This window comes from Humulus lupulus, chromosome X (genome assembly GCF_963169125.1).
Source record: "Humulus lupulus chromosome X, drHumLupu1.1, whole genome shotgun sequence".
Classification (NCBI taxonomy): Eukaryota; Viridiplantae; Streptophyta; class Magnoliopsida; order Rosales; family Cannabaceae; genus Humulus; species Humulus lupulus.
This window is the reverse complement of record NC_084802.1, coordinates 188,560,601-188,587,906: the sequence shown is the minus strand read 5'-3', so window position 1 is coordinate 188,587,906 and position 27,306 is coordinate 188,560,601. Positions and strand designations below refer to the sequence as shown.

At 32.8% G+C, this 27,306-nt stretch overlaps 1 protein-coding gene across 1 annotated transcript; it reads right to left on the bottom strand.

The window, feature by feature from the left end:
• Positions 1–8,331: 8,331 nt before the first annotated feature.
• LOC133803132 (CHD3-type chromatin-remodeling factor PICKLE) lies at positions 8,332–25,873 on the bottom strand. The gene is made up of 31 exons (XM_062241090.1): positions 25,724–25,873; positions 24,848–24,997; positions 24,415–24,552; positions 24,160–24,314; positions 23,744–23,905; positions 23,087–23,331; positions 22,891–22,986; positions 22,668–22,804; positions 22,377–22,586; positions 22,193–22,300; positions 21,961–22,011; positions 21,750–21,849; positions 16,904–17,046; positions 16,722–16,825; positions 16,419–16,557; positions 16,147–16,316; positions 15,975–16,041; positions 15,736–15,858; positions 14,712–14,821; positions 14,542–14,623; positions 13,166–13,360; positions 12,698–12,848; positions 12,460–12,565; positions 12,084–12,158; positions 11,482–11,543; positions 11,302–11,378; positions 10,946–11,076; positions 9,984–10,359; positions 9,737–9,881; positions 9,187–9,260; positions 8,332–9,051 (listed from the first exon to the last, which is right to left on the bottom strand). The coding sequence occupies exons 2-31, from the start codon at positions 24,992–24,994 to the stop codon at positions 8,596–8,598; spliced, it is 4,335 nt and encodes a 1,444-aa protein (XP_062097074.1). The 5' UTR covers positions 24,995–24,997; positions 25,724–25,873; the 3' UTR covers positions 8,332–8,595.
• Positions 25,874–27,306: the final 1,433 nt, after the last annotated feature.

The following is a 27,306-nucleotide window of genomic DNA, read 5'->3' as shown; positions in this document are numbered from 1 at the left end:
ATCCATAAATGTTACTGGGGCATTGGTCAAACCGAACGACATGACTAAGAACTCATAATGCATTTACCTCGTACAGAAGGTCGTCTTCAGAATATCATCGTCCTTGATCCTCAGCTGGTGACAACTAGATCGAAGATCAATCTTCGAGAATACCATCTTGCCCTGCAACTGGTCAAACATGATAATTTCGACCTAATGGCTAATATTATCTATTATTTTATTAATTTTTTAATTAAAATAAATGACATAATTGAGCCTATAAAAGGAATGTTAAGTGAGAGTTGAAATCAGATTTTTGAATCACAAGATTTTGAGAAGATCAGAAGATCCAGTCTTGATGCTCTAGGTTTTAGATTCTCTCTACAACATAAGTCCTTCTCTAAGCCTCAATATTCTTTTCTCTTCTTCTCTCTGTATCTATCTCATGTGTTGAGAATTGCTCACTGTAGTCTAGGTGATTTTAAGGATACTTTGGAAGGTTGTGAAGAAAATTGAAGATCGGTTCAGTTTCTTGGTGATACCCTGCGATAGAAATGATACAAGGGTTAGAGAAACTGAAGGAAGGACTCAATCATTTTGCTGCATAATAATGTAAGTATTCTTATCATTATCTCTAAATGAATTCAATTTTAGAAACATGTTCTAGGTTGTCTCATATTAATTTGTGTAATATAAGATTTACATGAAAATAAACAAGATCATGTATAATTTTTCCCAACAAATAGCACTCGTTGATTCCCTAGAATACTAGGAGGTATTGATTGTATGCATTAGAAGAGGAAGAATTATCCTATTGCATGGCAAGATATGTATTCAGGTCACATTTATGAGTCGACAATCATTTTGAAAGCTATTACTTCTTATGATCTTTGGATATGACATGCATTTTTTAGTTTACTGGGATCTCTTAATGACATCAATATGTTTGATCGATCTATTGTGTTTAATGATCTTGCGGAAAGGCGTGCTCCGCATGTTAATTATTCAAGTAATGATCATGATTATACAATGGGATACTATCTAGCTATATATATATCCCTCATGGTTAACATTTTTATGTAAAAACAATATTATCTCTTCAAAGAAATAAGAATAAACATTTTGCTACATGCCAAGAGTCTGCAAGGAAAGATGTGGAGCGAGCATTTTGAGTGTTTCAATCACGTTTTGCAATTGTTTGTGGACCGACTTGTTTTTGCGATCAAGAAACACTTAATGATATTATGAAATCATGCATAATATGATTATTGAAGATGAAAGAGATATTGATCAATTTGACTTCAACTATGATGTGGTTGAAGAAACTGAACTAGTATCTATGTCGCATGAGCGTACAATTGAACAAAATGATTTTTTTCAAACTCATCGTCAAAATATAGGCAAACAGAGTCATTCTCAACTTCAAATGGATCTTGTACAACATTTTTGGGAACAACATGGAGTGAATTAGATAGTATAAAACTACTTGATAAGTGCATTACTTGTACTACATGATTTCAAAGAAATGATATAAACTAGATAAGTGTATTACACGGTTATACTACGTGAATTGAGAGAAATGGACAAAAATATTTAAACTTATCAATTATTTTCTTAATGATCTCCATTTGGAGGCTTTTCATAATATTATGCTTTAAATGCATGCAAGTTAGTAGTATCAACAACCATTAATCTCTCTTCTTCTTTTTGTCCTTCCAAATAAAGAATTTACAAATTCCTTACATAGTAAAGAGGTAGGCGTCATTTGATTTTTCTCTTCTTTTTTTAGTTGAGTCTTTGATGCCTTTCTACCTATTGGTCAATCAAAGTTGACATTTGTTGCATTTACCAAATCATCTTCTTCTAAATTTATAAAAGAAAGGATGGAAGGAGAAGAAGTGTCTGAACTATAATTCTTTGTAGATTTTGATTTCTTCCTTAAGCCTTCAGACATCCATTTTGGATCATTCTTCAATTCATGTCAGCAATGTAATAATTGATATGTTTGATATTGACATTATTGGTATAAATTTTTTTCTTGAATAATCTGAATAATATAAACAAATTAACAAAAAATAATATTAATACAAAAATATAAAGATAGGGATTTGTAACGCCCTGGATAACCAAGACTGTTACGCTGTATATTATAAAACAGTGCAAGAGTTGTTAATCCAGTCGTTTGAACATAAATGTGACCCTAAAGTCAACTAACAGGTTAGGGTTAAAAGATTTTGATCATAAACGATTAATTTTCATTAAAACAGATGTTTGGTACATGGGATCCCAAAAACAAGATATATATGTGGTAAATACAATCCTCAAAAGTTGGTACAACAAAAGCCAATCTAATGGAAAAATACAATTTAGAGCTCTATTCCTGTAACTTTCCCTCGGCCGTGGCAGTCGAGCAGCTGACGATGTACACTCTGCCCCCAGATGTAACGCTCTGAATAACCAAGATCGTTACACTGTGTAGTTGAAATAGTGCAAGACTTGCTAACCAAGTCATTTAAATAAAAATGTGATCCTAAGGTCAACCATCAGATTAGGGTTAAAAGATTCTGAACATAAACGATTAATTTTCATCAAAATGGATGTTTAAGACATGGGATCCCAAAAATGTAACGACTTGGATTTTCAAGACTCGATAATGCGGAAATATAAATGTTTTCATTTAAAAAAATGTCTCAAAAACTCTTATAAAAAAAAAAAATTTAATTTGTATGGCCATACTTAACATTTAATACAAACATATTTTATGAATAGTAAAATGACCCTAGTTTATGAAAATAACACAACATTTCTAACACAAAACGGCTTCCAAAAAAGGTCGGTCCACATGTACATTTGCAAGGTAGACTCCAGCGTTCACTGCTCTGCCTTGCCCTTGTTCTTACCTACAACAGGAAACAACTAAGTAAGCGAAAACGCTTAGTAAGTTCAACTTTAAAAACAAAAGCATGCAGAGAAGACAAGTGGTCACTGACCAAGTTACTGTCCACAGATAACAATAGCTCACAAAAATTAGGGTTCTGGATCCACCCAGACCCTACGCAATCAATTTCAAGAATGCAAAAGCGTCCTAGCAAACTTATGGTTATGTCTGATAACCAATGGCAAACTATTTTCGATAAACAGATAAATCCCTGCACTTAGAAAAATCCCAGAGCAAGCAAATATAATATATCACAATTATTTCATATAAACCTATAAATCCCTGCACTCAGAAAATCCCAGAGCAAGCAGATATAATATATAATAATATAACACGCCCTCTAGCATAAATCCTAATCTGTAAGAGAGAACCGAGTCTCAACACTAAGATTTATCCAATAAATATCCCCGTCAAGGGTAACTATCGTGTTACCTAGGGCATCGCTACTTATCCAAGAGTAAATCCCTCACCGGGGTAACCATCAAGTTACCTAGGGCATCACTACTTATACAAGAGTGTAATCGAAGTTACACGGGTTTACAGAGACTTCTATGTTAATCAGTGGTGCTGGTGAGCATTCGCCCCTAGGGTGTTCAGCCTAACTCAAACTTGGCAACCCCTAGTATCTCTAGACACTCTCACTGGATGGCCAATATTCACGGCTACTATTCAGGAATAACTTATCAAAGCACTTGCTCGGGTTCTAACCGTTCACTGATTAAGTAAGCATGAGGGCCCCTAGGTCCCATTCATTTTAGCGAACCTAGGTTTAAACCAGCAATCCTCACCTCTTGGCCACTCGTCGCGGTAATGAACCTGACATAAATAAAATCAAGCAGTGAGACGGGGATCAGTCGTCTAGAATATAACGAATATCTACCGATCATATTTTCTTAATCAGCACCAACTAGACTAACGTCTCTAAGCAAACTTTCTACAACACTGTATATATCTGCATGTGTCTCTATACTAACATACAATACAATAGTCGTTTCATGTTGCAGCCACACAATAGAAGTTGACTTACTTTGAGTCATTTGCTCTCAGCAAGATTTCACCCTCCAATGTATAATTCAGTTATGCTTAGCCAATACTATAATTATCCATACAATATACTCGGATTAATTATGGCACTTCATAATTCATTATTATTATTATTATTATTATTATTATTATTATTATTATTATTATTATTATTATTATTATTATTATTATTATTTTGGGCAGTTTGGTCATGTTAAAAAAATCATTTGTAAGGATTAATGATCCTTATTTGGTTTTAAACCCATTCAAGAAATTCATACTCAAAAATTTGAGACTAAACCCTAAGTCTCGGGGAGACCTATCCTATGGTCTCGACACCTAGGCTCAGGTATCACAATAGTATTTTCCCACCATCCACTAAAAATCTTATTCTTTAAAAGTATCGTTGCTAACCCGTACTTTCACAAGTAGGTTAATTATATAGAAGATTTTAGCCGGTATTATATCCAGAAAATACTAATTAAATTCCTTAATTATTTTTCAATAAAATAATCTCTTAATTTTTCTTTTATTTGTCTTAAGGTTTTAATCTCTAAAAGTCGGTTTAAGGAAATAGCCTAATTTTAACTTAATTAGGAAAACCGTTAAAAATTTCTTATCTTGACTAGTTAATTTTCCGAAGTCAATTAATCAAATTTACTTACTAGAAAAATAATTTACTTAATTATTTTCTCAAAATATAGGGTTTTAAACCATCTTTTAATTTATTAACTTATTAATAAATTTAATCTTTTATTTTTTTAGAAAGAATAAAAACTCTTTAATAAAAATAATTCTCACTAATCTCAAAGTGATATTTTAGGTCAACATATGTTTTCAAAACTTACTAAGTTTTTATCTTGCAATAAGCAAAATTTTACTTTTTACCAGGGCCTTCTGGGCACGCGAGCCGCAGCGCCCATGAAATGGGTCGCAGCGCACCCCTGCGTACCCAGAAATCCTTGGGTTTCCAGCGTGTTTCCCAAACTTTCAGCCCAAAAATCCAACCTTAATATGCATCCTAGCCAAAACCAGGTTCAGATACGAGTCTAGGACTCTTAATTACATATTTTAAGCATAAAAACACTCAAAATCCTACTAAATTTACCATCCCAAATCATCAATTAACTATCACCCAAGAACCTAGACCAATTCATCTTAATAACTTGAATTTCCAGCAAAAGAAAACAAGGTTCTTACCTCAGTTGTAGCTTAAATCCCCTAGTTTTTCCCTGTCCCTTTCTAGCCTCATCTTTCAATCCCCAAGCTCTAAATCCTAAACCTCTCCATCAGCAATTCAATGCTTCAAGCACAAGAGGGAGTGAAAGAGTGAACGTGAGAGAGAGGGATAGAGAGAGTGTTGAGAATCCACCTAGTAATTTCTAGTGAGTTCTGGTTAAGTCTAAAGTATAGTTGACCATATCCCTTAATCAAAGTGGACCAAAATGCCCATGAAATCTACTCAACCTTCTAATTGTTTCTATGGGTAAAACAGTATTTTTCTCAATTCCCGCTAATTCCTCGAGTGTTCCTACCATTTACCAATTAATCTCGTCATGTCCAAATAATTACCAAATACTTTTTCATTACTCAATCAATCCCAAAATATTCTCTAAATTCCCAAAATACCCCTAGGCTCCCCTGAGTCGGGTATAAAACCCCGTTGTGACTATTTCGCTAATCCGCTCACTAGGATCGTCTCGAGCCATAAATTACCAATATATCCACATAATAATGTGGTCTCAATAATTTATCACATTTATGTCATTAACGAGCCAAAATTACAAATATGCATTTATAAACAGTAAAGGGCCCACATGCATATCTAATACTCATAAATATGCATATAATATATCCACATAATCATATAAATCATGCATGCCACATAGTCACGCATTTAATCAATTAAACACACATATATCTAATTATGCTCTCCTAACACGATAATCAAAGCACTAAACTCTATTAGCATTTTTAGGTCGTTACAGAATTTTTCAAAGATATTATTAATACCTTGTCTTGTTCGTTGACACCACTTTGTTGTCTTCCATCAATTTGAGCAAGGTACCCACAAAACTTATTCACTGAAAGTTGAATTCCTGACCATCGTTGCATTAATGAATGGCATTACATTCAGATTCAAAACTTTTGTATTTATGAAAGTAAGCACAAATTCTTTGCCAATATTTCAAATATTTTAAGTTGTTACCTTATATAGCATCCATACTGATATTAAGTCATGTATAAACGAGAAGACTATTTTCTTCGACAAAAAAATTGCGGGCTCTTTGAACTTTCTTCATTGAAGACTCTATTCGGATAGAAATTTGAGATGGTGTGGATTGGCTAGAAAAATCTATCATGTCTTCATTGAGAAGATTAGTGTAGTAAGATGAAAGTTTTGAGAATCCACAATTGTAAAAAAAATTATAAGTTTGAAAGAATGAAAATATATGTGTGTATGCTGCAATAGTACACTATATATAGTAAAAATAAAGTTGGAGAAAAAAAGAGTTGTTAGAAAAATGGCTATTGTAAAAGTAATTGCAGTAGAAAAACAATTAGTGGAAAAAAGTAAAAAGTTAGTTGCGAAATATTATTAAAATATTGATAAAGCAAACTTATTTTTTATTAAAATAATATAAAAATAAAAAGAAGGTGCTCGCCTCGCCACCCGTTGCCTATTTTGGAGAGCCATGACAGTAGTGGTTGAAGCTTTTTTTTCTAGACACTCACTATTTTAGCTGTAGCTTGGAGCCGCTCTAAGCCAAAAATATTTTTATCAAAAGACCAGTTTATTCTATTTCATCCAACAAACAAAACAAACAAAGGAGTAGTTATTCAATCATTGATTCCATAACTTTAACCAAACATTGTAATACTTTACCTTTCCTATTTTATTACTATTATTATTCTCATTCCAACCAATATGACACCTCATATTTCTCTTATTTTGAACAAATTTATTTCAGCCTTCAAAATTTTTCTTTTTTTACTATCATTCTTTAGTTATATAAATATATATATATATGGAATTAACAATTATAAATATAAATAATTGATCTTAATCTAATAATTAATATTAAAATAATCATCGTAACCATTAAGAGTGCCCCAAACAACTTAGACCTAGATCATTCTGATTTTAAAAAAATTAAAAATACTTTGTTAAGGCTTAAATATAATCAATAACAGATAATGTAGACCTTAAAAATAAGGGTTTATATTTTTTGGACTCTGTATTTTTTTCGATAACATGTTTGGACTCTGTGTTTTAAAAAATTTATTTTTGGACCCTATATTTTGTAAAATTATTCAAATAGACTCATAAACTCAATTTTGATAAAAAAAAAATTGAATATAATTAAGCAAAATGATTTTATTTTTGTTCTGAATTGTTAATTTGGTGAATTAGTTGTGATTTCAGTTGAGAAAACTTTAACCAAAATCGAGTTTAGGATTCTATTTGAACTATTTTACAAAATTAAGGTCCAAAAAGTAATTTGTCAAAACACACGGTCCAAATAAGTAATGGGACAAAAACAGAGTCCAAAAAAAGGATAAATCCTAAAAATAACTAAAAAAATTATTTGCAAAAGTACATGATTAAGTAAGGGTTTATACCTTTTTGGACCTATGTTTTTTCACATTAACTGTTTGGACCCTGTGTTTTGACAAATTACTTTTTGGACCCTATGTTTTGTAAAATACTTAAAATAGAACCCTAAACTCAATTTTGATGAAGGAAAAATTGAATATAACAACACAGTTTTTAAGCAAAATGATTTTATTTTTGTTCTAAATTGTTAGTTTGGTAAATTATTTGTGATTTTAGTTGAGAAAACATTGACCAAAATTGAGCTTAGGGTTCTATTTTAACCATTTTACAAAACATATGGTCCATAAAATAATTTGTCAAAATACACAGTCCAAACAGGTAATGAAACAAAACACATGATGAAAAAATATATAAACTCATTAAGTAATTATGCTCATGCAGCGTTTTGCTTATCATAACTTGGTAGCGTGAAATAATCACAAGAATATCATAAATCTGATTGGACACACCCAAACCTTTAAGATATATATACATAATATCTAAATATGATTTAAAAATATGCCAAGTTCTCTTTTTGCTAATTCCAGTACTAAAATGGAACTCAGGAAAATCATTTATATATAGATAATTATATATCTATATATAAAAATATATTTCTCCCTCTCTCTCTCTCTCTCTCTCTCTCTCTTAGAATTAAAGAATGCGAAAGTGGAAAAGTGCACCAGGGTTCTTTTTCTTAATAAAAGATGGTATAGTGAGTGAATGATTTCACACTAAGTTAGATATGGACCAATTTGACACTTCAAATTAAGCACAAAAATAGAGCATGGAATGGAGTAATAAAGACTAATCGATATAACATTGCAATAAGTAAACAAGAATACCACCCTTTACCAAAAGGCAGGTTAGGGTGCAGTTCTCTTGAATGGCTATTAGTTTTATATGAATAACCCATAAGCAAATTCTTATGGCTGTGATACTCTCTATATCCTAAGAATTCAGTTTAAGTGATTTCTCTGGGAAATATTGTTGACGAAATTTTAACAAAAGGTCCAATGTGAAATTAGCCTCAGAAATACTCTACCTAGGCTTTTGATCATTTATCCAATACTACAACCCCCTCCTTAGCTTCCTCTGCGCTTCCATTACCAGCACCATCACTCTTCTCTTCTTTCATCACCACATCATTTCCAGTATTTTCTAGTGAACTCGAGGGTCCCTTCTGAAGCTGTGATCCGCATGGCATCGGCGTGGAAGTTTCTTCTTCAGGTTTAGATTTGGTTACCAGCTCTGGCATCTCGACTTCCACTACTGCAGCAGCAGGCTTGGGGTCATCTTGAGGAGGAGATGATTTGGGGAGCACCGCATTGATGTTTGGTTCAGCCTTTGCTTGTTCATCTGGATTTCGCTGTGGAGTAGAGAGAATATGGTTTACATCTTTACAAAGGTTTTCCATTGCGGCAAGGTTCTTCTCCAAGTTCAGATTAGCTGGTTGGTTGGCCAAAGATCCCTGAACTGATTCAGTGGTGGTTTCCTCAACTATTTTGCACATCTGTCATTAAGAAGGTAAAAAATGACATTCTATTATTCACCGCAAAGACCAATCGGAAGACAACACAGCTTTTCTCATCCAATCCTTCAGTTTAGCATTCTTTGGAATCTTTGCATATAATCACACAAAGGTTACCTCATTATAAAGCTGAGGCAATTGCAGCCGATCTGAATTATCATCACAAGCAGCAGCAGCTATTTCTTCAGGACCTGCACAGACAAACGGAATCCTACTCATCTCCAGCCAATCAAGATACTTTGTGATAGGAACGAACACAATAAGTAAGCAAGAAATATTTCAGGATCGAGTAATATGTCCAAATTCTAAACAAAACTCCTGAGGAAATATCCCTTCCACCGGATCCTTCAGCATCTAACCTTTATTTTATGATATTCTACAAATTTTGTAAAGAACATGCATCATGATACATTCATGAGGTAGATTGCTGATGATACTAATAGTCTTTTTTCTTTTTTACTGTTTTGATAACGTTAAACATAATTGACTGAGACATTCCCAACAACTATGGCCCTAAAAATTTTAAGGAAAGCTGACAACAAAGGGCAAAGAATGTTGAGGAATCTGGTGATTACAAAAAATAAACACCACGTGGCTGCACACGCATGAGACCATGCCACTATGTTTCATATACAGCACAGAGCTATTAAAACGACAATAGACCTACCAATGGCTTCCAATTGAGGTAACTGATCAACCATGGATGCATCATTCTCAGCAGACAGAGAACATGGCACGTTTGGGATATTTGTGACCTTGGGTTCATTATCTGGCTCTTCACTTGTAACATCATTTGACTTCATATCACCACCCTAAGAACATGATAAATAAAGAGATTAGATGGAAGACAACTGCACAAGCCAGATACGTGATCAAGGGAATGAAATCACAGGTAAAATAAAGCAGCAACTTACAAAGTATTCCTTCTGGTACTCTGCATTGAGCCCTTTTTCCAAGAGAAGCACTCTTTTCTTGATAAACTCAACCTGTCTTCTCTGCATATCTCTAAAATGATACAATATAGTACCATCTTGGTACAACTGTGATTGATTTGCAGCATCTGTAGTTCCTTTAGCAACATCAGCTGTCACAACAGTTTCCCCACCATTTTCCTTGGGAGGATTTGTAGGTGCAACTGTAGTAGCTACATTAGCACCACCCTGTACTTGAGAACCAGCTTGATTGACGACAGGTAAATTGATAAAGGGAAGATTCAACTCTTGACAGATAATTTCTTGAATCTTCAACTCCTTGTCATCGACGATAGCTTGCCATCTTCCATATCCATGCCTTAACATTCAAAAAAGTATATTACAAGTATGGAACAATTATCATTTTTAATGAGGCCATTATATGCTAGCATAGCCCACACACACGAAAAACCGTTCACATTGATACTAAAAACCCCTGAAGCAACATTAAGCACATCCAATTATCAAATGTCAAGCAAATCATTTGATGAAACGGCCAAACATCCATAGTGCCAAAAAAAAATTGGTTAAATCGTCAAATAAAAGAAATCGTCCAATTAAGATGCCATACACAAGCCTATCACCTGAAAACTCAAATTAACCACATTAGAGCACATCTGACTATGTTACACACTTCACCACTGGAACTGTATGCATACACAGGTTATACAACATAAACTAACAGCAGGCATACATAGAAAAAAAACTAGTCCACTACAAGAAGTTCATGAAGCTGAAAGAAATTGACATCAAGAGATGTAACATATTATAGTATTTTCATTCTTTACCCTATTGTATTTATTTTAATCAATAATAATACAAGTATTGATTTTTTTTTTTTAAATGCAATCAATTGTGAAGCTAAAAAAAACTGTCACCATTATGCTACTCGTGATAATACATACTTTAAAACAGCACGCAGTAATAATAAATCATGCTCCTCCTTCCAAAACTTTCCACCCTTCAATCCTGGGTAGCGCATGTGAATGTCATCTGTATAAAGTGGAGCTCCTGGATTTTCTAAAGCAAACTTCACCTAACATTCCACCCAAGAGGAATAAAGATCATAAAAAGAGATATTATTCATAAGAAAACAGACGAATTCCAATGAAACCTTCAAGGAAATAACAAAAATTTATAATCACAGTTCAAAGAAAAAATAAAATAAAATCCCTATTTCACAAACTAAGGGTTCGTCAAATGCTTCCCAAGTCTCAATGACAGGTAGAGAACAAAGATCAAGCTTTGCTATTACACTTACTTTTTCTCTTACTAGCATCAGAACTGCAATCCGAACAAGGACATCCTGTATCCTGAGTCCATCTTTTGGAACACCATCTACAGACCAAAATCATATAGAAAAAGGTATTAGAAGCAAAAGGACGATGCAAGCATTGCAAATAATTTTAAAAAAAAATCAAGTCAGCACTCAAGGATTCACCTGAAAAGGTAGGGGAATCAGTGATTTCTTCAGTGATGTGAGACAAGAAAAGAGTTCCATAACTGAGTAAAAAAGAAAAGAGCGTGTCATTCACAATGTTTTTTTTTTTTTCCTTTGCTTTAGTTCTGGCTAGAACATACAAAATGTTAAAACCTATTACCAAGAACCTCATCAATGTTGCAAAAACACCATTTCTAAGTCCATGTGCAATTTATGCAAAGGTTAATAGAGTATGCAGCTTATATAGTCTTGATGACCACTCAACATCAAAGTATATCACTATTGCAATCCACTGTCTAATTAAAGAAAGACATTTAAGAGATTATCTTTTGGGTTGGATGCCACGAGAACATCTGCACAAGCATCATCTCATTCTATCTAGAGAATAGCATAATGTAAATTATCTTAAAGAGCTGCAATACAAACACATACAAAATAACCAGTAGTAGATTTTAATTTTTCAGTGTCACACAAACTCAGAGGATAAAAAAAACGTAGTGATATGCTTGTCTCCTAAATATTATAGGATTCAGCAGGACCTATAAATATATACAGAGAGAGAGAGAGAGAGGAGGGGGGATTAAATAAAAGAAACACCGTACTCTCTTATTTCCTCATATGTCTTCTGCTTCATCCGAAATGAAAAATCCTTCCAATCAAAATCCCCGACACCAAACCTGCAACATGTTCATTGTTAAGCACGGAAGTTTAGGAATTTAAACAAACCCCAACCCCCCAACTCCCCACAAAAAGAGAGAGAGAGAGAGAGATCAATAACGATCATAATATTCATAAAATTGCAAACATAAATTCATTAACTTAATAAAGAAAATCTCCAAGCATAAATACATGCAGTGTTTGATCACACACCACACAGAGGTGAGTAATGAATACAAAACATTGGAGTACCCAATGATAAACAGAATATTTAAAAAATAAATAAAAAATTCTAACGAAATAAAATTAGGTGTAGGAGACCTCATCAAAATTTGGACAAATGCAGCCCTCTGATTTTGATTGAAACCCAGTACCCGAAATGATCTTCCTTCACCTTCCATTAAAGGAAGGGGATCTGAGCTATCCACTGCAAAAGAAATTTTTTCAAAGTTAGACTGGGGTGAACATAGTTGATCATGCTTCATTCAACCATTAGCTTATTATTTTCTTAATAAAAGCATAAGCTTATTATTGCGATTGTATGACAAGGAAAATATACCGCGAGCTTTCTTTTTGTTAGTCTTCTTCAAAGAAGCATTTCCTGATGACGCTGTTTCACCATCGGTCATGTCTGCCTCATAGTTGTCATCCTCGTTATCAGAGCTAACATCTTCCAAACCAGCAAGGTCATCCTCTTCAACAGATACCATCTAAACAAATTCCAACGGCACAAATTAGTTACATTTTCATATGGGAAGCATTAATTATGATTTAATATTAGAAAAAAAATTGAAGTTGTTCTTCACTTCGAAGTAACAAGATTTGAAACCTAAAAACATGATCAAATCCTGGACAACATACATTTAAAAATAATTTGGAGTAAATAGAATAAATATCACAAAGACAAAGAGCCCCTAAAACTTATCTATATGAAATATTTAGTATCAAGAGACCATTCCTCAAAATAAACACAAAAGGGTATACGGTAGGATTTTAAGAAAAATTGGACTGTATCATAAAGTTACACCTGCTTCCGGCTTCTCTTTCCTTTGCCCAAAGCATTAAACTCTTCAACTTTGTGAACTTCGTATTTGTCTCTCAGCAACTCTTCCCAGAAAGTCGACCTCTCTGAGCTGCTCACTGTAGGTTTATTTTCCATGGCAGGCTTTTGTGCTTCCTCTTCCACCACTTCTGTTTCTTCAATATATTCAAAATTTGCTACCTACAACACAATGTACTGATGTTGTTAATTAAAACTAGTAGAAAAATATAAATAATTGAAAACTAAAACAAGGAAAAGAAGATGTATTCCCTTTTCGGTTGCCTGACCATAAATTCTTTAAAACATGTTAGATTTTAAATTTATTAACTGAGATACTCCAAATCTTCTCATCTAAGGCAAGTAAATAATTACAAGATTTTATTCTTACTTCTATACTACAGAACTTAATTACTTCCCATGATTTCCCCTCATACCTAATATGTTAAATCTTGAAAATGGGGTACTGGGGAAATTCATGAGAAGTAAATTATCAAGGCAGTTAAAAATAAAAATAAAACAAAAATATTGTATTAGATTTTTTGCATTTGTTATGCACTTTAAAGTGTTAGGACTATTATCGATGGTTGACGATTCCAAGCTCATAAGATCGAAAGGTCAAAGTACACCATCTAGTGGTCCTAAAGTAATTTCAAAGTGGTGAACATCTTAAAATAATGATTTAAACAATCTGATTATATGCTATGTACCTGCATGGGTCAAGTAAGATAAAAATTAGTGGTGCGGTTTTGCAGTGAACTGATGAAAAAAAATCACATTTAATATCTTTCCTAAACTAACTGGTCAAGAATTATTGGTAAAACAGCACCGCACCCTGTGACACATTAAAAAGTACAATTTATATGAAAAAAAAAATCAATAGTATTCAACATTAATCTCAACATAAAAAATGAACTCAAGTGTAACCAACCAATTCAGATATATAAAAAGAATATAAGGGGAAAAAAACTATTGAAACTTGGCACTTGTAAAAATATTTAGAAAATATGCACATGTGATGTGGTGCACTTAACGCTGTTGGTAATAATGATACTAATTATCTTATACACCCTTAGGACTAGGTGAAAGACAGTCTTAATTATCTTCCAAAATTATGTCCTTCATGACCCCCAACGTAGGAATAGGAATGTGTCCTTCCTCGAAAATACATAGGCACGTCCTTAAAATAGAAAAAGTAATTCATAACTAGAAAGAAAACTATTGCTCTTCAGGTTGACATAGTTCTTAGTAAAATGTTAGATGCAAGAACTCTCCAAAATGCACCAACCCTTCAGCAATCAAATCTAGTGCAAATAGTGGCAGCAAAAGAGAAAAACCAATTATCAAGTTAAGTAGATATAAACCTTGAAGGCCTTCAGAAATCCATCTTCTTCTTCGTCGTCCACTGTAGACTCTTCATCTCCAGCTTGTTCTCGGTCAAGTAATCTATTGAAGACAGACTCAAAGGATAACATTTCCCCAGATAATCAAATGCCATCAATATGTGGCGAAATAAAGCTTAATTAACATTTACCTATCTATTGCAGCATCATCATAATGAATTTGTCGTGATTTTCCAGCTTCATCATTTTCATCTGCAAATAACTCCTTTGAGCCATACCTTATGATATCATCCAACTCTTCCTATATAGAACAGAAGTCATTTGGTATTTTATCAAGTTTTCTTATGAATTACCTTGACTTGGATACTGCCTCAAATCTTCTAAATAATAGCAGGAAATATAACAACCAAAGCACATTTTGGGACAACATAAACCAAATGCAAAACAATTAACCAAATGATAAGTAAATCAACATTTGCTGGTAGTAGATTATAAGAACTCCAAGAACAACTAACTATAAGAATCACATGAAGATATATTGCTCAACTGTTACCATAAATCATTTTACAATCACAACATTAGAGACTTGACAAAAACAAATATCAGTATTCATTTTATTTTTATTTATTTATTTACTTTTTCATGCAAATTTAATTGGATATGTTAACCCAAACAAACTCCATGTGACATACTCATCGTAATTTGAAACACAACTTACAAAGTCCCTTCTTAGATAAAGCTTTCCTACTATAAGACAAGCACTATTTACATTCTCCTTCATTTACTTCAGTCCACCAAGCATGTGAAACCTTCTGAATTACCTGACATTCTACTCACAAGCATGCCAATACACAAGACACAATATCAAACGTACCTAACTATGTTTCAATAATAAAAAGTTGGAGGGAATGAGCAGAGCTATTAAAGTAAAGGATTTTGGTAAGGTAGCACACATGTTAATAATATGGGGGCAGAAAAAAGAGGCTTCACAAAAAACAAAAACATAGGATACAAGATTTTAAAAACATAGGATACATGCTAAATCATCAATAGCAACATTTTTCTTCTTTTTTTGTTTGGGGGGAAAAAACAGAAAAATTAATAACTACTTTAACATTGTGTATTATTCTGAATACAATATTTACATACCCTATCATTTACAAGACCAAAGTAGCGAAGTAATATACACCCTGAAGTCTATAGCTAAATGATTACCTGGTTAATATTTTGAGCCTTCAACCTTCCAACAACTAAATGCTCTAAAACCATTTTCTTCTTGGTCATTTGCATCATCCTTTCTTCAATAGATCCACGTGTTATGAGCCTGAAAATCATTACCTACATCTCCACAACAACAGTCCGCTATTAGAAACCTCCACTAATTACAGTGTTTTTCTTTTCTTTCTTCTTTTTTTGGTGTTGGGGAGGGGGGGTGGTGGATAACTAATGACAACCTTGTTTGTTTGCCCAAGCCTGTGGGCTCTAGCCATAGCTTGTAGATCTGCATGAGGGTTCCAATCACTACAATAATGAAGGGGACAGAACACATTAAATAAGAACATAACATAATAACTGATCACCAACAGAATCAAGAAATTAAAGGATATTTGTCAGCCAACAGTTCACCTATCGTATATAATGACTGTATCAGCCGTTGCAAGGTTTATTCCCAATCCTCCAGCTCTGGTAGAAAGCAAGAAGCAAAATCTTGAAGAGCTTTTGGCATTAAATCGATCAATTCGTATTTGTCTTTCTGCTCCGCCAACCTTCCCATCTATCCTTTCATACTGCCATTTCTGAAAATAAAACCGCACACCCATAGAATGAAGATACATCAACCATGAACCACTAGTAAACTCAACAATATTCTCAAACTTTGAACAAAATAATTTGTATACCTTGTACGTACAGTAGTCTTCTAGCAAGTCCAACATGTGCTGAAACTGTGAATATATAAGCACTCTGTGCCCTTGCTCTCTAAGTCTCACCATCATTTTGTCCAATAATTGTAATTTCCCAGAAGAATCTACTAGTTGTCTATCCCATGTAAGAGAAAACAAAACACAACAAAAAATAAATAAAAACTCTTGTTCAAACCCAGAAGTAATCATTTGTTCAATCTAATCAACAAATAACATATATTACTTGTCAGTTGTCACAGAACAAACTTAAAAAAAGAAAAGAAAAATCTTATAAATTACTTGAAAGATTCATTTGAATCTTGTATATCTGGCTCAACTCCCTCTAACATGTAAGGATGACAACAAAGCTTGCGTAATTCCATAACCACATTGATCAATGATATCTGGAATTGAACCGCAATGATATGTTAGGTCAGAATGCAATGAAAAATATCTTTGTTTCAGCAACAGACACCCCTTACCTGTGCACCACCACGTCGGGTTAGTATCTGATAGTTACGGGTGAGTATTGCTTTGTAATACTCTTTCTGCTTGCTGCTCAACTCAACGCGCAGAATAAGTTCCTTTTTCGGAGGTAATTCTTTCATGACATCTTTTTTCACTCCTGGAGACCGTCAATGAGTTTCAAACATTTTTAGAAACATAATATATGTATACAGATTTCATGCGACCATTTTCTCAACAACTTGTATGCAAATAATTCTCAAAATGCCGTGATACACATGCATAAACAATAAAGATTTGTCCCAGCTACAGCAGCATAGAGAAACACCAAATCGATTGGAGCTGAATTATCTAAAATAAAATTAATTAAAGAAAGTACAGCAAGAATGGTACTTTAATCACCAAAGTTTGAATGTGATGAGAATCACTTCCCAAATTCTCTATTCCAAGCTTCTACAATCTACAATGGTGGAATGAGATATAGGATACAATTATCTAAAATAAAATTAATTAAAGAAAGTACAGCAAGAATGGTACTTTAATCACCAAAGTTTGAATGTGATGAGAATCACTTCCCAAATTCTCTATTCCAAGCTTCTACAATCTACAATGGTGGAATGAGATATAGGATACAAAAGCCTTGAAACTCTCTACCTCTTGATGAATTCTTGAAGAGTTAGATAGAGATGTGATCAAGGTTTCACAACTTTAAAAGCTCCATTTTATAGTATAGGCACCATCATCATTTGGCTAATGATGGTTTAACCAATAGGGTAAGTCTTTTTGAAAACATAGATTAGGAGCCAAAATCACATTTCTCTATACATGGAGTGGTGACATGTCACCACCTATGTGGCGACACATTGCCTGCGCTCACAATTGTGAGACAGGCAGCAAGATGTTGCCAAATGCTAGGCGATGCATCACACTTATATAGGGAGTTTCACTTTTGGCTCCTAGTCTAATCTATGTGTTTCGGTTTAATCCTACTGGTTAAGTCTATTGATAGAGCCTACATTATAATAGTCAAGATAGACACACTCAATTTATACACTATTTTAGCACACTATGATGTGTCATTATTATCAACCATGTAATATTTTTAAGTGGGGCCCTCACATTTTAATTCGTGTGATTATAAATAATGACACATCATAGTACGCAAAAATAGTATGTAAATTGAGAGTGTGCCTAGCATTACTCACACTATAACATAGAGTTTCTAGAATTGTGAGACCTTAATCACACTTCTTAACTCTCTTTAACCTCCACTCTCTCCAAGATTACACATTTTTCCCCTCTCCAAGATTACACATTTTCTCCAATAATTTATTAAGAACTTTTTGAATTGGCTTCAAAACTTATTGTATCCCACTTCTCATTCCACCATTGTAAAAGCCTCAAATCATTTTAAGGCTTGCAATAGAGAATTTGGACAGTGATTCTCATCAACAAAGAATGAGACTACTTCATGGGATCACAACCTAATAGTGAAAGATATTAAGAAATTCCTCATTTCTCAATATATGAATTTCAAAAACCATGTTGAAATCTGTTTGCTGCCACATTTGTGTGAGGTTGAGTTTATTGTGTATGTTAAGAGTACCATTGAGAATATTAATAAACAATTCAAGTGTTTTTGTTGTACTTATTTTGTTTATGAAATTGTTAATTATATGGTAATTTTAAATGAACCATAATAAAATTAAAAGAATAGCAATTGATCATGAGATCATTACAACTTTAATTGAATTTATATAGGTTGATGATGTGATCGTTGAAACTCTAATTGTGATTAATGTATTCAATAAGAAATGCATTTTAACACAATAAAATTGATGTGATTAATGCAATTGACGATAAGATTATTGTAACTTCCAATAAATTTAACAAGGTCAATATGAAAATATTGCAACATTAAGAGAAATTAAACATGTCAATGAAATTGATGTTAAGAGATCATTGCAAAAGCATGTAAAGGTACCAAGGTGAATGCATTTGATAATAGGATAATTGCAAACCTAAGTTACCAAGGCCAATGCACTTGATCTTGAGATTATTACAACCTTGAGTATACAAGGCCGATGCAAGGATGGTGGGGTATGATACTTGTGCCACTATTTACGTGACCTATGATAAAATTCTTTTCTAACTTTCAAAGTTGCAAAGAATAGACTTAAAAGTCCAAATGGGAAATGAAAAGAAATATAAGGTACTTGGGAAGTGACTGCATTGATTTATTATTCACAAATGAAAAGAAAGTAACTCTAACTAATATTTTCTATATTACCGATATGAATAGAAACTTAGTAAGTTGAAGTTTATTGAATAAATCAAGTATCAAAATAGTGTTTAAATATAGTAAACTTATTTTTGACTAAATTGGACATTTTTTGTGAAAAAAAGTTACTCATGTGATACGATGATTAAACTACGTATTTTTGACATTAAGAGTAACACAATAGCTTCTAGTTCTTGCAGTGTGATTGACTCTAATTCTATATTTGTGTAGTATAATAAACTTGCTCGTATAGATTACAGCATAATTAAAAGGGTTACTAAATGTAGAATGATTAATTATGATGTAAATGAACATGTTAAATATGAATTGTGTATTAAATCTAAATTGGTTAAGAAACATTTTCCTAGTCTTGATAGAAGTTTAAACTTGTTGGATTTAAAAAATAGTGACTTATGTGAACTGAATAATATGTTAACTAGAGAAGAAAATAGAAACTTCATAATTTTATAGATAACTGCTCTAGATATACTTATTTGTATTTGTTTAAGAGTAAAGATAAGAATAAAACATTTAATGCATTTAGAATCTCAAGGTGTGTAGAGGGAGACAACCAAAATACTGAGAGATGTTCGAATATTAGGGAAAAACTTGTGAAAATTTCCACTGAAAGGTCAAAAATTTTCCAATGTGAACTTGGCTCAGTTTCAACTCAAAGAGAAGAATTTACCCATGAGATGTCATGGGAAAAAATATTGAACAAGTTGAACACGAGTAGAATATATTACGGCACAATTAGTGCAGTCTACAATTACCAAAGGAGTACTCTTTCAGAAAAAATCGATTTCCATATTCTGAACACAAGCAATATTTTGAAAATGAAAACTTCAAGGGTATTGAGCACGAGTAGAATATATTATGCCATAATTAAAAGGGTTGTTAAATGTAGAATGATTAATTATGATGTGAATGAACATGTTAAATATGAATTGTGTGTTAAATCTAAAGTGGTTAAGAAACATTTTCCTAGTCTTGATAGAAGTTCAAATTTGTTAGATTCAATACATAGTGACTTATGTGAATTGAATAATATGTTAACTAGAGAAGAAAAATAGATATTTCATAACTTCATAGATGATTGCTCTAGATATACTTATTTTAAATTGTTTAAGAATAAAGATAAGAATAAAACATTTAATGCATTTAGACTCTCTATGGCTACAGTAGAAAATCAATTAGAAAAATAAAATAACTCTTAGAAATGATAGAGGCAATGAATATTTTTCCAATGATTTTAATATGTTTTGTGAACAACATGGCATCATTCATAAATGCACTGCACCATACACTTCACAACAAAATAGTATAGTTGAAAGAAAGAATAAGGCATATTTTAAGATGATTGATACTATGTTTTTCCATGCTAAATCGAGTTATAATTTGTGGGGTAAAGTTTTGCTTATTGTTAGGCTATCTTAAAGTATGAGGTGTCTTGCTCACTGTAGTAGCATGAAGCCTAAAAGACCAAATTAGGTTTAATGTGATAATTGAATCAAGAGAAGTAATATTATTTGATAACTTGTTATATTACGATAACAACTCTGAAGAACCCACAAGTGTTGGAGGATTTCGTAATGAGAAAAATCAAAGGGCAGATGAGTAACTTATATTGTCTTGAAGAAGCTAAAGGCTTAAAAAATTGAGATCAAATGAGACATCATCTCAAGTGAATATTTTCTACCTAGTAGAAGAAAACCTTGAAGAGGACAATAAATGATGATCTCAAAACCTACCGAGAAATTGTATTCAAGAGACTCCATTTTTCGGAAGAAGACAATAAATGATGAGATGGGTTCATTTATGTCAAATCACATTTAGAAATTGATTGACATTCCACAAAGTTCAAAACCAATTGGGTGCAAGTGGGTATTTTCGAAGAAATATCACACCGATAACATCTTACAAACTTTTAAGACTAGATTAGTAGACAACGTCTTTAGACAAAAGGAAATAATGAATTATTTTGACACATGTACCAATTGCTAGAACAACCCTAATAAGAAATTTATATGCTTTATCATCAATATATAACTTTTATATTTATCAAATGGATGAGTTTGATCAAGCTACTATTTCAGACGGATTTAGACACAATAATGCAAATAAGTGCTTACTCTAAGACTTGTAATGGCTATGTCACCTTGGTATGTCTATATATTGATGATATGTTGATTTTGAATAATGAGATGAGAGGCATAATCGATCAAAAAGGAATCTATCTTCCACTTTCCAAATAAAGGACTGAAGAGGTTGATGCAATTTTAGGTATAAAAGTGAGAATAGTGGTATTTATAAACAACCAACCAATTCTATATTTAATCATTGTGGGATTCTTATAAACAATCGTTGTGTAATCAAGAGAGTAATCCAAAATATTTTTCCTAAAAGCATGCTTGAACATCATAATAAGTTAAAATGTAAAACAAGATTTAACCACTAATGTTTCATCATGAAATGCAGGATAATGAAGACACCTAATACTTGATTGATATCTACCTAACATGAAAAATATCAACAATTAACTGAAATAATTTCTTATAAGTAGAAAAGTTTAAGATTGATACTTCTAAGAAGATGGGGTGCCAACATTTTATGGAGCCTTGAGATCTGTTCTTCTTGATTGATGTCCTTAAATTCTTCCTGGAACTCCTCCAGACTTCCAAACTGCCATTAAGTAAACGTGAAAAACTAAACAACAGAGTTCCATAAATCTATTCAAACCAGTTTAAAATTTACCAAAATATATTTCAGTTATTTGGATGTTCTTATACTAACCTTCCCAGCATCAAGGAAGTGCATGAGCATAAATAGTTCATCAAGATTGTTCTGAAAGCATAATATAGACCAACGGACAATAAGTAAATTTGAAATTTTATAGAAATAATAATAGTATGCAACCATATTATTGCTTGAAAAAAAATCAGTCTTCTAAGAACTTAATCTGAGTAATGAACTAAGTAATATGTATATGTAGATAAATGAACAAAAGCACAATTCAACAACAGACCTGAAGAGGAGTTCCAGTTAGAAGGACACGATGATTACTTGCATATTGCTTCATTGATGAAAACAATTTTGAGTCCTTATTCTTGAGACGATGACCTTCATCAACAATCTACATATGAACTCAGTGTTAACCAGGAAGTCAGACCTTAAGCTAGAAATTACACAAATGAGCCACAGGATGTTACCATGCACTCCCACTTTATTGGTTTTAGTGATGTCGTGTCTAAGTTAATCATCTCATATGAAGTTAAGAGAACATCAAATTTGATGCGGTCTTGCTTGTTTTCACTAACTGCACTGGATTTCTTTTTCTTCAGCTTCTTATGATTTTTAGGAAAGTAAAATTCATATTCACGTATTACAGTACGAGCTTGGGAAGACCCAACATACATAACCTGCAGCAAATAAATTTCCACTCAGGATGGTACTTACTAACCAACCATGTTGCTAATAGAAAAATCCCACCATATACATACAACATTCATTTGAGGTGCCCATGTAGCAAATTCACGCTCCCAATTTCGCAACGTCGATAGTGGAGCTACCACCAAATGTGGACCGATATTGTCTTCAAAAAGCGACGCTAAAAACGCAATACTCTGTATAGTTTTGCCTGGAAGCAACAAAGATCCAAAAGAAGATACAAAATATTCAGCGCACCCAAAAGACGAAGAAACAAAAAAATACAAGAAGACTCACCAAGTCCCATCTCATCAGCAAGAATGACATGAGTTTGTTTGGACCAAGAAAAACGCAAGAAGTTTAATCCTTCGAGCTGATAAGGATGTAGGGTACCTTTAATCACACAAAAATGCACTTAGAATTTAATGATAAAGTGACTAACAACACATAAAAATGTGAAACCCATATGAACATGCTTAGAGAAAGTTATTACCTCCAGAAAGGAAATCAGGACTGTGTTCAAACTGTTGAAATTCTTTTTGCTTCTTTTTTGATTCAGCAGCATCTTTAACATTATTTTTGTTCTTATTAGAAGACTGTTTATACTTAGACTGAATTCTGTTGAATTTCTCAATCTCTGGTTGAAATGCAGATATGTCTGATTCAAACTCCCAATAGCATTCGTCATAAGATAGTTCTTTCCACTTTATAAGATATTCTTTCTCATCATCATCTCCCCTGCAACAATTATATTATACTACCAGTCAAACCTAACAAACATTTAACTTTCTCAAAAACACATCAAGCAGCAAGTTATCCTAGATAGTAGTTCTCACCCAAAAAATAATAACAATAATTTCATTAGACCAATCCACGCTCTAAATGTGTCGTGTACATTTTGAACCAAATCGACAAGTATTATAGATCACTTTCTAGTAACTGCCATTTGACATATAACTAACTTTGACTTCATATTCCGGTAGACTAAATATTATCAAATTTCTTAATTTGAAAGCACCTAAAGCAGCAAAGCTTGAATACATTAAAGGTTTCAAGAGTAGGGCGCAGCAAAGCTTGAGTACATTAAAGGTTTCAAGAGTGGGGCGTAAATGAGAATAAAACACTAAAGAAATTTTGCGAAAATATAAACCTGCAAGCAATAACCCGATCAACAGTCGTCCACTCGGGTCTTATCGCAACAAAGTCATCCTCAGAGTTGTTATTTGATGCCATTTGACGATGAAAATGGGTTACTTTAGTTCTTAGACGTGGATGTGTCTTAAAAGCTTTGAGGAACTCTTTCTCTGGCACCCTGTACAAAAGATTGTTACCCAGATGTAAATGACAAGTTTCAGGCGTAAAAAATAATAACAATAAAAAAAAATATTATATAAAATAAGATGAAGAAATTATGAAAAGAGTTCACTATAATAAATAATTGTAATTCCTGAAAATATTTACAGTGTTAAGTATTTAATACAAGTCATTATGCTTTCATTGAATTAGATACCCCAAAAAAATTTGGTTTGTCTATAAAACAGCTGCAGAACATTATTAGTAAATTACCATGTGCAATGTAAATAAGATAATCCCTTCCACTTAACAAGATATTGCTTCACAAAAATTTGCTTTGACCCAAGCTTCGAAGCATCACTATCATCAGCTACAGTAGGGCGCATTTCACAATCCAATATCTTATCAATATCATTAAGAGGGCTAACCTGCAAACATAATTATTTAGATTCTCTGTTATCACCAGAGCATGTCACTTGTAAAATCATTTAAAATGAAGGAAAAAGTGATTCAGATAAGAAACCATACACATTCAGGGCATCTCCAGTTTCCAGGAACAGGAGTTTTAAGTGGCGGAAGCAAACACTTTGAATGATATGCATAATTACATGTTTCACAGCACAGTAGAGTCCCCTTTTCTCCACAAGCTTGGCATGAATCCTCTTTCTATTTGGAGGGCAGGGAGCATACATAAGCATATACATATACATATACACAGAACTAAACACCAAATAATTTACAAAAATTAAAGCACAACTTTCAAGAATTAATAACATTGAAAAGGAAGTACACAAATATTCAACAAAAATCATTCCAGGTGCGAATATGAACTAAATGAGAAAGTGTGTTTTCCCTGATGCCATTTCAGTTTTGTGAAACCTTCCAACTCATGCATAAACTACATCCAAGATTTTTCAGGTTACAAAATAAGAACATAATAAAATTAAGAGTAGAAACAAACCGCATCACTCCTAACTATCTTTTCAAACTTCTCCTGAGTTGTCCCACTCTTCCCACGCACAACATCAACATCGTCATCTGAATCATCAAGATTATAGATAGGCCTTCTCTCTGATCTAACACGGAGCCTCTCAACCAAACTACTCATATTCTGCATCATATAAAAAAAATAGAGCAAGGTATGATCCAGTAATGTATGTGGGACATTGAACGGATTAACCATTAATCATAAGAAAATAAATAAACTGGATTTGAACCAGCGAAGTAATTAGTTATAATAGGCAGGCCATAGGTCTACCTATAAAAAATAATCTTCTTAAAAACACACTTCTGACATTAGTTTGCATATATCAAAATCGTCAGAGTTTATTACTGTCTTTGACTTCTAAGTTTAGTTTGCAATATCAGCCACAGAATTTCTAACTTCGAAAACTAATGATCGTACTGGACACTTTTTAAAATACCCCGGCAATTCAGAACACTAGAATATAAACGCCCCAACCCACAAAAAAAAAAAAAATCAATGCTATTAAACAAGAAAAATGTCAACTGAAAATTAGCAACAAAATTACGTGAATTGTGAACGCGGATACGAACAGCACAAGACCGATCGACACAAAACGACAAATTACAAAAAGACCCACATGAGAGGTATCGGCATATAAGTAATAACACATGTAAAAACACAATACCCATTCCTCAAAACATTGAAAAAAAAACAATAAAAACGATGAAGAATTGGAGAATCATTATCAGGGTTTCTTGGGGAATACGGGAGAAGCAAACGACCGTTGCTGAGTAACCACATGGAGGAGAAGCTCAGTGAGTTAAACATGCAGTGATGCAATGAAATTTGAGGAAGAAAGGGAGAATTTACCAGAGATGGCCGGATCTGAGTAATACAGTAGTTCCGCCTGAAACCCTGAAACCGAAGCCAAAAAGCGGGAGCATGAAGCAGGTAAGAAAAGGCAAAAAAATGGCGTATATATCTCACGGTAATGCTTATTACTAATCTCACCTCTCCATCTTCCCTCGACTATTTAACGGCAAAATATTTATTTTTAAGGGCTTTTAAACTTCGATTATTACCCCATATCCTTACATTTTAAGATTTTATGCCATATCTCAAAACATATAAAATTAAAAGGGTACTATAATAAAATGCCAAAATATCACACACCCTTTTTAACTTTTTATTTTTTATTTTTTTTTTAAAGAGTTCTTAACTTTTAATTAGTAAATGCCAAAATATTATTTTCTATTCCACATTAGTGGTCAAAAAAAATTCGATGTTATCTAAATATCTATATATTGATTACATAATATATCTAATTTATTAAAATATTTCAAATTTTTCTGTAATCACAAACCTAAAATTTTCAATTAGTAAGAATTTTGTTATTTTTTTCACCATTAGCTTGTAATTAATTGAAATAATAATAAATACTTTTAACTTTAAATTTTGTATTTAATTATTACATCTAATAATTTTCAATTATTTGAAAAAATCTGAAAGAGAACATTATTAATGTTTTTAGAAAATTAACTAAATAATGAGACACTGAAATAAAATTGATTTTCTAAAAAAAAAAATAGTTTAATAAAAACAAAAACATATTATAACGTCAATCAATTAAAAAAATATAGAAGAAAATTAAAAAAAAAAAACAAAATTATTATTTTCTTTAAACTTAGTGTTGACCGCGTTTTTGGCCAACGACGTGAGAACGTCAAAAATGATAAAACATTCAAGAGAAATTAAACGACACAGACGGTTTTACAAAGAAAGTAAATAACACACGCAATTTTTATAGTGGTTCAGCCCCAATATGTTGGTAATTGCCTAATCCACTTAGTGTTATGATTATAGATCTGTACTCAAGATCAGATGAACTGAGCCAACTGAGTTTTTTCAGTACAGATTACAAGAATACAAGAATTCTTTCGGATATAAGCGCTTTCTCTCTCTCTAGAAAATTCATACCCAAAATTTCCAAAAAGTCCCTTTCTGATCCCATAAGTCATATATTTATAGGCTTAGGATCATACATCTGATATCCCCTAGAACCGGGATATTTTATTATTCTTATTATATTTAAATTACAAAAATATTCAAAATGCAACAGAACACCAAATTTGTGGGAAGAATGAGAGATTCCCGTGTATGCCAAGACCGATTCTTGTTGGAGCCGTTTCTGGGAACCTTGACGTAGTCTGTTCTATCTGGTTGATGAATATCACCTTCTGGTCGACCACACCTCCACTGGGCAAATTGCATGTGTTGAAGTGCACGCCAGTATACTCTATGCGCACGCCAGTATACTGTTGAAGTGCACGCCAGTATACCTCATGTGCACGTCAGCATACCTTATGTGCACGCCAGCATACTGTTGAAGTGCACGCCAATATACTCTATGACTGGGCAGTCATGCACTTAGCTGGTAGGACATGCACTTGGCT

What these genes read in the sequence shown, in the direction of transcription:
- LOC133803132 (XM_062241090.1), bottom strand. Translation starts at nt 24,994, where the DNA reads ATGAGTAGTTTGGTTGAGAGGCTCCGTGTTAGATCAGAGAGAAGGCCT. An exon ending in ACTTCCTTGATGCTGGGAAG is followed by an intron (nt 21,850 to 21,960) that starts GTTAGTATAAGA and finishes ACTTAATGGCAG; the next exon opens with TTTGGAAGTCTGGAGGAGTT. An exon ending in GATGATGCTGCAATAGATAG is followed by an intron (nt 14,624 to 14,711) that starts GTAAATGTTAAT and finishes TGTCTTCAATAG; the next exon opens with ATTACTTGACCGAGAACAAG.